The 13,096-nt window shown below is 32.2% G+C and overlaps 2 protein-coding genes and 1 pseudogene across 12 annotated transcripts; 1 reads left to right on the forward strand and 2 right to left on the reverse strand.

Annotated features, from left to right (window-relative positions):
- Nucleotides 1–1,537: 1,537 nt before the first annotated feature.
- On the reverse strand, nt 1,538–4,759 carry LOC131595218 (uncharacterized). Of its 11 annotated transcripts, none has more exons than XR_009281783.1 (5): nt 4,465–4,759; nt 4,248–4,283; nt 3,949–4,092; nt 3,632–3,828; nt 1,538–3,021 (listed from the first exon to the last, which is right to left on the reverse strand). XR_009281783.1 is itself a non-coding variant. In XM_058867518.1 (5 exons), the coding sequence occupies exons 1-4, from the start codon at nt 4,486–4,488 to the stop codon at nt 3,647–3,649; spliced, it is 423 nt and encodes a 140-aa protein (XP_058723501.1). In that variant the 5' UTR covers nt 4,489–4,759; the 3' UTR covers nt 1,538–3,021; nt 3,632–3,646. The 11 variants fall into 11 exon arrangements, 2 of the variants coding, with proteins under 2 accessions (XP_058723501.1, XP_058723500.1); XR_009281780.1 differs by having other exon boundaries at nt 3,949–4,098; XR_009281785.1 differs by having other exon boundaries at nt 4,248–4,290.
- A 481-nt stretch (nt 4,760–5,240) lies between these two features.
- LOC131597868 (uncharacterized) lies at nt 5,241–8,663 on the forward strand. Its single transcript, XM_058870528.1, has 4 exons — nt 5,241–5,994; nt 6,984–7,841; nt 7,942–8,084; nt 8,634–8,663. Exons 1-4 carry the CDS (start codon nt 5,241–5,243, stop codon nt 8,661–8,663), a joined length of 1,785 nt encoding a protein of 594 aa, XP_058726511.1.
- A 2,755-nt stretch (nt 8,664–11,418) lies between these two features.
- LOC131597869 (pectinesterase/pectinesterase inhibitor-like) lies at nt 11,419–12,975 on the reverse strand (annotated as a pseudogene).
- Between the last annotated feature and the right edge of the window lie 121 nt (nt 12,976–13,096).

The following is a 13,096-nucleotide window of genomic DNA, read 5'->3' on the forward strand; positions in this document are numbered from 1 at the left end:
TCAGAATTTGAACTCTGAACCAACAGTTTCCTTGACCAAACTACTTAAATCATAACTAAAATTATAATGCCAAAACTATTTTTACTTTAACTAATTAATTAATAATTTAATTAAAATAATATTCCTCCCACTAACTCGCAACTAAATATTTTAGAGTGAAGGTCCATTTTAGTCCCTAACAAAAACTGCAGAGGCCAGATTAGTCCCTGAGAAAATAAAAGTCCCTATTAAATCTCTTACAAAATTTAACATAGTCATGTTAGTTCCTATACTAATATTTTTTTCAAACCGGTTTTTTTCTTACTTTTGAACCGTGACCTGACTGCCAGTGAAGACCCATTTTAGTCTCTCATAATAAAAGAGAGTCCAAATTAGCCCCTGAGAAAAAAAGGTCTCTATTTAACCCCTTACAAAAATTAATCAAGCCATGTTAGTCCTTTCTTTGTTGGGTTTATTATCAGACTTATGAGTGATTGATTTATGGGTTTTCTTGTTATATATTCTTGTGTATTAGGTGTTGTTATTGTTTCAGTTGTTAGTGATCTTTTAGAAAGGCTTAGTTATGCTACTGGGGTGATTTAGAATAATTTTTTACTTTTGTAAATAATATTTGTGGCGAAAATAATACACATGGTATGTCGGAAGAAAATTGGTTTAAAGATCAGAATCTGATGACTCAAATCCTGAATGATAAGATTCTGACGTCTCACAACTAGGTAACCTAACTTCTGGTGGAAACTCATACTCTGAAGACCATGTGCAAAGGAACTCAACCTCTGACCCGTACTCAATTTCTGAAAGCAGGTTTATCTTGTCAAGTCCAATCACGGTATAAAATAGGAAAAAAATTATTTTAAAAAAAATTAAAAGAGGGACTAACATGACTCAGTTAAATTTTAAATTTCGTATAAGATTAAATAGGACTTTTTTCTCAGAGACTGATTTGGACTCTCCCTTTTATGTGAGGGACTAAAATGGGTCTTCACTAGCAGTCCAGTCATAGTTCAAAAGTAAGAAAAAAACTGATTTGAAAAAAATATTACTAGAGGGACTAATATGCCTCGGTTAAATTTTGTAAGAGACTTAATAGGGATTTCTTTCCTCAGGGACTAATATGACCTCTGTAGTTTTTGTGAGGGACTAAAATGAGTCTTCACTCAATATTTTATTAGAAGGAATACTATTAAATTAAAATAAATGCTCTTCATCCAATTAAATTAATTTAATTTAAAAAATTAATACAAATGTTTATTCATTGTCGCGTTTTTTTTTATAGAAATTTTACTGTTGAAATATTTTGAATAATTAAAACATTCTCAAGCTTGACATCAAACCCGTCCTAAAGTCCCCATTGCTCATCGATTTCTTGTCTAGTACTAGTGATGACAAGTTCAACTGCATCCAAACAAAACTCTTCAGCTTCAATCCTCCTCATTATCTTATACGTCGAATTGATATCCTCCAACAACTGTCGCCCTTGATTAAGAAATTGTTCAAGTTTGTTTCTTCCAAGTAAATGACCATTTAGCACCATTGGAACATTCAAAGCATTCTCAAGCTTTTTTTATAGAAATTTTACAAAATATTTCAAAATATTTAGCACCATTGGAGAATGTTTTAATTATTCAAAATATTTCAACAGTAAAATTTCTATAAAAAAAACTCTTCAGCTTCAATCCTCCACATTATGTTATACGTCGAATTGATATCCTCCAACAATTGTCGCCCTTGATTAAGAAGTTGTTCAAGTTTGTTTCTTCCCAGTAAATGACCATTTAGCACCATTGGAACATTCAAAGCACCCGAAAGAAGAACAACAGGTTGTCCACCATCAACTTGTTCACCCAATACTTTTGACATGTTGAGAATATGAGCCAAGTCTCCATCTACCAATTCTTGAATATGTAGCTAAAGAAGTTCTTTCTCGAGATACTTATCGCGCAGACCGAACGGAATTCTTATGATATATGCACCGTTGCTTTCGCCAGTGCTGTCATTATTCTCATCTTCCTGACCTGCTCGTGCAGTAGATGACATTTGGCGCGTGAAAAGATCTAATCTATATACTCCTGGCATTTTTGCTAGTGCTCGTGCAGCCTTCTTCTCAAGAGCAACATTTTCAGCCTTCTTCTTAGGAGCAACATCTTCAGCCTTCTTTTCAGGAACAACACTTTCATCCTTCTTTTCAGCCATCACTGCTGGTTCTGGAACTGTTTCTACCACACTCGGAATTTTCATTTTCATGATTGAGAAAGAGAATGATAACAATATAAGCATATTTGTACAAGGTAGTCAGTAGTTTTTGTGGTTGATCTTAATTTTAGTGAATGAACAGACACAATTAGTAGTGGAAACCTCAGATTTTAGTGGTTGATCTTCCAATTTTGATGTATCGCTTCCATTGAATTTCGCCGATCGGAATATATCTAATGCATGTGACAAACTGTTTCACAAGATTAGTTAGTACATTAAACATACATAGTTCATGCTCGTGAAATTAACATTGCAAGTCTCACCTATTGCAAGAAATAACGAGCTTTTTGTTCTTGTACTCAAGATCTTTGTTTTTCATCAAATGATGAGAGATCACCGACACAATAATCTCTTCTATATAATTACTGAGAATCATTGTGTCTTCCTATACGGGTGTGTTTTTCTATATGAATAGTTCAAATCATCAAGTATCACCTCCCATTAGATTAGTCTGTCATTTCACGTATTTTGTATGGAATTTTTATTAGCTTTAATCATCAAAGTAATTTTTGGACTATTTCAGTTAGATTAGATCTAATGATAATAATATGTGCGTCAATTAAAAAACCAGCTCAGCAGCTACTTCATTATCACCGTTATTGATGATGAAACCAGAAATTTAAAAATTAAAAATAATAAAATAAATAAACTAGAGTTATTTGTGGCTGTGTGTTTGCCTTTGATCACTTGACCACCACCAAGCTCAAAATCAATTGGACTGTTTCTTTCAAAGCTAGAATCGAATACAGTTCCATCGGTGAGTTTTCCCTGCAAAGAACAAGTGAATATTAAATTTGCAGAAACATGATAGACAAAAATTAAGTGAATACATTACTCCTCAATAATTTAAGTTTCTAGTAAACCAAAGTAAAAGCCATTCTTAACTAAAAATAAATCAGTCAATATTTGTCTTTAAAAAACTCATAATTCTTGCAAGATTCTTCTAATACTTCTTTTTTCCATAAGTGTTTCAATGTTGCCAATCGCAGATAGCAGAAATTAAAGGTTTGTTAAAATTCCACTACACAACAATAGTAAAGTTCATATCTTACAATACTTTGTACTAAACAACGTATTGCGGAAGAGTGTCAGTGTTATAGCCGTTATTTAACAACACCGAAGTGCTTTGCAAGAAGTTTATCCAAATGGCACAAAGAAAGTATTCATTTCCTTCCATAACTTGATGTAGAACTTTTAGAATAATTTTGAAATTGATATATGGAAGGATATATAACCATAACCTCACTATACATTATTTAGTTAGCTTAGTTATTTATTAAATCTAAATCAATGCACCATTTTCTCAACAATCTATATTTTTCATCAACAAAAAACTAAAAGTCATTCAGCAATAAGAATAAATTAGCCATCAATATACCTTATTAACAATTATTCAATCAGCATATGCAATCTGTTCCACTGCCTCATTGACCACCCCTTCTGACTTAACCTCGTCAAGATAATGACTATCATGTTTTGCATCAACCAAAGTGACAACACCATCCAACTTGACTTCATTGAAAATATTCTCCTCAGCATAAAAGCTCTGGATTATCGGTGGCGGATTTGCCAAACCTATAGAAATACAAACAATAAACCAAATCTAATCAAGCACTTAAACTCTAACAAGCAGTTCCATTTCACAATAAAAATCTACATCAAAGCATAATTTTTTTAACTTCCTTGGTTACTTACCAGTAGTATCTATAACAATATGATCAAATTTCCCTTTCTTTGAAGTGACTAATTCAGAAATCATTCTAACAATGTCATCCCTCACGGTACAACAAAGACAACTATTGTTCAACGGCATAATATCTTCAGCACCATCCGTTTTTGCTGCAACTAAAAATCCATCTATATCAATTTCACCGAACTAAAATCCATACAAAAAGCCATAATTATAGTCATACTAAGGCCATTAAATCAAAACAACAACTTTATCTAAAAAATATATATAATATAAAACAACAACAAAAAAAGAGCACAATTACCTGCACTCTAGTACCATCATCTTCCACAGTAAGAACCTTAGATCTCGAGCAACAAAAAAACTTTCAATATCATAAGGTGACAGAATAAATGATGAAACAAAAAATGATTATGTTAGAGACCCATGGACTTAGATGATTCTACAATCCACGGAAATTTGTTTTAACATTGCGGTTCATTGACAAAACTTTCAGTGTCAATGGGTGAAATGGTACTAACCGTAAAATAGTGAGATCGTTGCATTACAAAATTCAAACATCGGAGCAAACCCTAGCCATCGTCGCTTGCTTCCATTAGCAATCAGAGTTGTAGATAGCTTTGTTTCCGCCGAATCTGGCGCTTTCACCGGCACCGACATGATCTCGTGTGCCTTTGAATTGAAAAAATGCAGTGAATTAACGTGGTGGAAGAGGAGATTCTTGGGATTTTAGATTGAAAACACAGTGGAAGGGGAGGTTGTTAGGGATTTTCAATCGGTAACATGGTGGAAGGGGGAAAAAGTTAACGCATTTGATTTTCAATCAATACAATAGAAAATCTTAACTCTGTTTTTTTTAATTAAAGGGTAAAATAGACAAAGTGTAATAATGTTAAAGATAAAAATAATTAAAAATATATAATTAAAATATCTGATAAAATTATTATTATTATTATTATTATTTAAAAAGAAATACAAATGGCATAATCTTATTTGTCCATCTAAATATGGGTAATTTACTGTTAGTCTTAGTTTTGATGGGGTAACCTAGTCCTCACATTTAAAGAAAGGTTTTGAGAAAATATTATCTTTAAATGCATTTAAATATCAAACAAATATTAATCACTCATTTATTCCTAATCTATTATAAAACGATTTTTTATTTTCTAAATCTTAAAATTACTTTGATTTTATTTGAAAATTTAAAGTTAGTTTGATAATTGGTTTGTTTTAGTACTTGAAAAATAAAAAATATTAGAACAAAAGCATATTTTGAAGGGAAACTAGAAATACAGTTATGAAGAAGAACGTTGTTCTTGATAACAGATTTGTCATTCCTTATAACCCATATTTGTTGAAGAAGTTTCAAGCTCACATCAATATGGAGTGGTGTAATCAAGGTACTTCTGTTAAGTACTTATTCAAGTATATAAACAAGGGCTATGATATAATTACCGCAGTTGTTGTCGAAGGAGACACTGACGAAACTTCTTTCACTAAGAATGTTGATGAAATCAAGCAATATCTTGATTGTAGATATGTCTCACCAAGTGAAGCATGTTGGAGGATATTTTCATTTCCCATTCATGGAAGGTCTCCAGCAGTTGAAAGATTGTATTTTCATCTTGAGGGCGACAATTCGGTTTATTATACTGATTATGAACTGATAGATGAAGTACTCGAAAAACCAAGTGTGAAAGAATCAATGTTTATCGCTTGGATGGAAGCAAACAAGACATATCCAGAGGCCACAAAAAAGAGGCCATGCCATTGGAAGACTTATTCGGGAATGATGCTGACGGTTGCAAAGGGACCAACATGCTATGAGGATATAAAAAAGGTCAGTGGAATTATTCGGGAAAGTTTTCGGGATGCATGTTTTGAAATGGGATTTGTTAATGATGATAAGGAATATGTTGCAGTCGCTAATGAGGCGAAAGATTGGGGTTCAGGACAATTTTTGAGAAAGTTATTTGTCACTATGCTATTATCCGGTACAATTAATAGACCGCGTCATGTTTGGGAGAAAACTTGGAAGACGTTGTCTGACGGTATTCTTCACCGACAAAGATAGGACAACAATAGAAGAGGTTCATTGCATTTTTTAATTCTTTCGTACAAATTGCTTTTAAGATCATAATATTATATTAGTATGTCACTATTAACATCACTTTATTTTCATGATGGCATAAGTATAACATGCAAGTTGCGCATTCATTTTTAACATTGAGCAGTACCTTATGCCTACATGTTGTGCTTATATATTGTACTGCATCTTTAATTCGTTAGACGCACCTAAATTTTCATGTTGTTACGTATACAGGCATGCTAAAACACACCACAATTTTCATGTTGCTATCTAAATTTTCATGTATACAGCCATGCCATCTCTGTTGATATAAATTTTTCTATGCTGCTGCAAATAGAAAAATTAATTGGCAACGTTAGCAACTTATATATCAAATCATTCAGTATTTTTCACTTCTGATTTAATTCGTCAAATACATGAAAATTACCATGTTGCTATGTATACAACAATGGTAAAATAGTTATATTGTGTTAGTATGTAATAATAACATGTTATAGAATCTTTGTTTATATAAATTTTTATTTTTTGGTGCAAATATAATTATGAATTGGTACCTTTATCAACTTATATACCAAGTGTTAATTGGTGTATTGTTTATAGATATGCAGTTAACAGACGCTGAGTTGAAAAACTTGACACTCAAAGAAGTTTGCAAGAATTTAAGGATATGCCTTACCCTGATTCTTATGTCACACGACACGTTGGCAATAGACTGATTTATGACGAACATGATTATAATGCCGATACTGAGCGAGAAAACTTCAACAATCTCTTTCGTGCCCTTACAGGTGACTGTTTTTCTTTAGATTATGTGCTTTCGTGCCCTTACTGTTGTCATTCCCAGCTCCCAGCATTCATTGAATCAGTCTATTGACATTATGTGCTTTAGTCTCTTGACATTATTTGTTTTTAAATTTTTAGAAAGTTAAATGTTTAAATTCTATTTAATAGATGAACAACATTCAATCTTCGAAACAATAATGGAAGTTGTCAGGAAACAAAGAGGAGGGGTGTTTGTTTTACATGGTTATGGAGGGACCGGTAAAACTTTCATGTGGAGAACACTATCAAGTGCACTTCGTTCGAAGAAAAAAATTGTTCTTACTGTTGCTTCAAGTGGCATAGCTTCATTATTATTTCCAGGCGGAAGAACTTCTCATTTGAAGTTCAAAATACATGTGCCAACACTTGAAAACTCTACTTGCAATGTTGACAAAAACATCAAACATTCACAGTTATTTGAGGCAACCGATGTCATAATATGGGATGAAGCACCGATGGCTCATAAAAATCTCTTTGAGGCATTGGATAAAACACTTAAAGATGTCATGAGCAAGAAGGGTCTTGGGAATAAAATATTTGGTGGCAAAGTAGTTGTATTTGGAGGAGATTTCAGGCAGATTCTTCCAGTTGTTCCAAGAGCAGAGCGTTCTGATATTGTTCATGCATTAATATTCTCCTCTTATATTTGGGACTATTGTCAGGTCCTAACACTAACAAAAAACATGAGACTTCAGCAAGGAAGAGATGGTACAAGTTCTAAGGAAATAGCAGAGTTCTCAAAATGGATCTTAAATGTTGGGGATGATAAGATATCTGAACCAAATGATGGATTGGTTGACATAAAGATTTCTCCAGAACTATTAATTACCAATTTTGAGGATCCTATCAAAGCTATTGTTGAAAGCACATATCCCAATTTGGTTCATGTATTCCAAGATGTTGCATATCTACAAGGAAAAGCGATTATTGCCTCAACCATCGAAGTTGTGGATAAAATCAGTCATTATGTATTGGATCTAATACCAGGTAAAAAATATTTAACTTTCTTTTATTCATACATACAACAAAATAATGTTGAAGTTGAATTACCTAATGTTCATGTGTTATTGTTTGATTGCATTTTCAGGAGAAGGGAAAGAGTATCTTAGTTACGATTCAATTGATAGAACTGATACGAGTTATACTGAAGCTTATGAAGTGCTAAGTCTGGAATTTCTTAGCAAACTAAGAATATCAAGTCTACCAAATCATAAGATCAAGTGGAAGTTGGTATCCCCATTATGCTGATAAGAAATTTGGACCAAAGTGACGGATTGTGCAATGGAACAAGATTAATTGTACCAGATTAGCAAATCATGTCATTGAGGCAAAAATTATGTCTGGAAAGAACATAGGTAACATTTTTTACATTCCTCTAATGTCTATGTCACCTTCTGACTCGTCGTGGCCATTCAAGTTAATTAGGAGACAATTCCCGATCATTGTCTCTTACGCAATGACAATTAATAAATCACAAGGTCAATCACTTGATAGTGTTGGGTTATATTTGCCTTCTCCTGTTTTCAGTCATGGACAATTGTATGTTGCAATTTCAAGAGTTACTACCAAAAGTGGTCTTAAAATTTTAATACACTACAAGGAGAATGTCCCGTGCTTGACCACTACAAATGTTGTATAGAAGGAGGTTTTCCAATCACTTTGTTAGAAGGTAATTTTGAGAAACCTATCTTTTTAACTATAAATGTCCACACTTGGTTTATTTATTTTTTTCAAAGTTTTGATAAATCAAAATCTTATTTTATGCATTTCACGATGCAGGTATGTGATACAGGTGTTGATATTGACTGATTTTATCATTTAAGCAGATAGCATTTGAAAATTGTACCATCTATATGTTTATTGTTTTATTTCAAGAGCCAAAAGTTAAGATGCATTATTACCTTTTTCGTTGTTAACTATTAAGTTTTTGGATTTAACATTATTGAGTTTGGATTGCATTTTGGTTAAATTAAGATGTTCGATATATTTAAAGGAACTTTGCAAGTCATAATTAAGTACATGTAATGTGAAATCCCGACCAGACCCGTGCGACAGCACGGGTTTCCTATTAGTTTATTATAAAACGGTTTTTTATTTTCTAAATCTTAAAATTACTTTTATTTTATTTGAAATTTTAAAGTTAGTTTGACTTTTTGTTTGTTTTAGTACTTGAAAAATAAAAAAATATTAGACCAAAAGCATATTTTGAAAAATATGAAAACTCTTGTGCATAAAATATTTGTGCCAAATATTTAGGACATTAACATGAGCAATTGTGTCGGTTGTCACACAACAGTAATAAAAATAGACGCCCATTAATGTAGTGAGGAAGAAGTTACAATGAAATGTGAAATTGTGTTCTAGTATGCGTACTGGTGTGTTACGCACATTTGTTTCAAAAAAATAATAAGAATGAAAATAAAGAAAAATAAAATTGCCTAACCAAAGAGTTTATTATTTTTTTAAAGAAAGACATTTTTAGTTATATATGGGTCATTAATAGAATTTTTTCATATATAAAAATATTTGGATCAACCATATATTTTCCCATATATGAATATTAGTTATGTTGCGACATTATTTATATAAATATTTTAATGAAAAATTTATTTTTCTCGTATTTGAATTCATACATTATTTTAAATATATTTATTTTTATTATCTTTAATTGTACAAAACATGTAATAATCGATAGATTCGCATGAATTCTGGTATGGTTACCTGTGTGTTCGTATGGGTGTACTGATTTGCTACGAGCATTTGTTTCTAAAATGTAATAGTAATGAAAAACAGAAAGAAAAAATTATTTAACCAAGAAAGTTTATTATTTTTAAAATAAAAAATATTTGTATTTATATTTAGAGTATAAATATAGTTTTTCCATATGTAAAAATATTTGGATCGACCAGATATTTTCCCGCATCTAAATATTAATTTTGTTTTGCTATTATTTATAAAAATATTTATGCAATAATTTAGTTTTTGTAAATATCAACTAATAACATAGTATTTGTAAATATTAATTTTTATTTTGCCCGTAATAAAGTTGGATCGGTAGTAAAGTTGCTCCCATTTATTAAAAGTTTATTGACTCACTATAGTTTTGAACGCACATTTGTTTGTAAATTGTAATAAATATCGGAAATTGAAAAAAATAAATAATAAAAGTTGAAAATCTATTGAAACTTGTATTAAATAAATCATGTTGTTTTAATTATATATATATATATATATCATATAACTCTGTATTAATATGATATAAAAGGCGCAAAAGTTTCGGTAGAAGACGTAGAAGGCGCATAAGTTTCGGTAGAAGACTCGGAAGGCGCAGAAGTTGCAGAAGCAGAAGGCGTGGCAGACGTAGAAGGCGCAGAAGCTCTGGTCAAAGACTCGGAAGGCGCAGAAGCTGTAAAAGGCGTGGCAGACGTAGAAGGCGCAGAAGCTGCAATAGACGAGAAAAATTATTTTTCACGTATTTGAATTCATACATTATTTTAAATATTTTTATTTTTATTTTCTTTAATTGTACAAAAAACGTAATAACCGATGGATTCGCATGACTTCTGGTATGGTAACCCGTGTGTTCGTATGGGTGTATTGATGTGTTACGAGCATTTGTTTCTAAAATGTAATAGTAATGAAAAATAAAAGGCTTAAATGTATTTTTCGTCCCTGTAAGTTAGCGAGTTTTTGATTTTCGTCCATGTAAGTTATTTTTTTGGTTTGAGTCCCTATATCTTACTTTTTGCTTGAGGTTTAGTCCCTAAAGCCAAAATCCGCAGGAAAATCTGCAGGTTTCCTGTGGATTTTCCTGCGAAATTTTCTGCGGATTTTGATTTTAGGGAGTAAAACGAACGCGGAAGTGAAATATAGGGACTCAAACAAAAAAAATTAATTTACAGGGACGAAAATAAAAAACTCACTAACTTACAGGGACCAAAAGTGTATTTAAGTCAAAATAAAAAGACAAAATTATTTAACCAAGAAAGTTTATTATTTTTAAAAGAAAAATATATGTATTTATATTTAGAGTATAAATATAGTTTTTCCATATGTACAAATATTTGGATCAACCATATATTTTCCCGCATGTAAATATTAATTTTGTTTTGCCATTATTTATGCAATAGTTTAGTTTTATAAATATCAACTAAGAACATAGTATTTATAAATATTAATTTTTATTTTGCCCATAATAAAATTGGATCAACCATATATTTTCCCGCATGTAAATATTAATTTTGTTTTGCCATTATTTATGCAATAGTTTAGTTTTATAAATATCAACTAATAACAACATAGTATTTGTAAATATTAATTTTTATTTTGTCCATAATAAAGTTGGATCGGTAGTAAAGTTGCTCTCGTTTATTAAAAGATTATTGACTCACTATAGTTTTGAACGTGCATTTGTTTGTAAATTGTAATAACTATCGGAAATTGAAAAAAAATAAAAAATAATAAAAGTTGAAAAAATATTGAAACTTGTATTAAATAAATCACGTTGTTTTAATTTTTTCAAATAAAGAAATTATATATATATATATATATATATAACTCTGTATTAATATGATATAGAAGGCGCAGAAGCTGCAGAAGGTGTGGCAGACGTAGAAGGCGCAGAAGCTGCAATAGGCATGGCTTCAGCAGCGGAATTGCCACTCATAGGTCTAATTGAACAAGGTGTCCCAGAATTTGTCATCCAAGTATTACCGGAACCGGCAGCCTCAAAGAATTTAACCGAGTAAAAAGCAGCAGCCTTAGCAGCAGTTATACTTTTAACATGAGGCCATTTAACTCTCACTTTCGTGTCAGCACAAGGATCTTTGTTATTATACTCAAAATACGTACATGTGTCGGTAAATTTATTTTCCACCCATGCTTCGTAGCCTTCAGGGAGAAAGACGTCATCTATGATTGAATCCAATATCACAACTCTGGAGAATGGTTTCCATGGCCTTCCTAGGAAAGATACTCTGGGCGAAACGGTTTCTAATGTAGGTTCACCTGAGAAGTGACAACTTTGGAAAACTATCGCACTTTTGCTGGACTCAGTGAGTCTTCCACCAGCTGTTACTAAATTGGCTGGTGCTGGTTTTCTAACTAAAATTTTGCAGTTTTGGAAAACTGCAAAAGGGTCGCCGAAGATGCAGTAGATTGTACCAGAGATGCTACAATTGCGGAAGAAATGGCGCAGTTTGTGCATAAGAGAGTGTCTTGGTTACCATCTATTTTACAGTTGTGGAATACTACCATGTCTCCTGAAACTCTGAGTCCTACTGCTTGCTGTTTACTCGGTCAGGCTGTGTTTTCGATGCCTATATCCTTCGCCACGAAGTTTGCACCATTCACAGCTGCCATGCAAGTACAATTCAATCAAATAACTATACATTATTCTAATTTGAACAAAATGCATTAGGAAATATATTATACTTACTGAAGGTTGCATTATCGTAAGTTAGGACGCCATCGACAAAGTTGAGGCTACCTGTGAATTTAGTCTTCTCAGGAATATTAACAACCTCTTTATAAACATCAGCCTTAACATAAATAACAAAAGGTTTTGCATTATTCTCAGGAACAGTCTTAATAGCTTCAGCGACGATTTTAATCTGTCCGCTACCATCTTGCGCCACAACAACATCTGGCTTGACACTTGGAGGCCATCAAGAAGACGTCTATGTCCCTCGCTAACCCATGTTGGAAAACCATCGATACGTTTTTCTGATTCATCGGATAAAAGCCTCCTATTAGCATTATTCGAACCTTGTCCGAAATCCTTAAGTATTCCAGAAACAAAATTCATCATGTCTATAGCTTTATTACTTAGTCTTATAGAAGTGCTCAAAACCTGAGCAATTCTCTGACTAACTTTTTAGTCTGCTTTCTCAAAACTATCCAAACATGTTTGTTGATCCGAAAGCGTATCACTTATCCAAACTTGAAGATCGAAAACAAAGTCACTCAACCCGTTGAAATCAACTATGTCCAATGTACCATCAGATTTGGTAAACTTATTAGCAGCCTTGCCTAACACTTCATTGCAAATTCGCATAGCTTGTCTCGTCAAGTTGTCTTTTACCAACTCATTATAAAGAGCTGAATTGTTTATGTTTTTCATCAAATCTCCTCTCGCTTCGTCGAACATACCTTTCATTCGATCTTTTATGTTTCTTACTTTGCCAAATGCTCGTCCGAGTTTCGTGTTGCATTTATCTGGATCTGAAATGCAAAGCATATTA

Source organism: Vicia villosa, linkage group LG4 (genome assembly GCF_029867415.1).
Source record: "Vicia villosa cultivar HV-30 ecotype Madison, WI linkage group LG4, Vvil1.0, whole genome shotgun sequence".
NCBI lineage: Eukaryota > Viridiplantae > Streptophyta > Magnoliopsida > Fabales > Fabaceae > Vicia > Vicia villosa.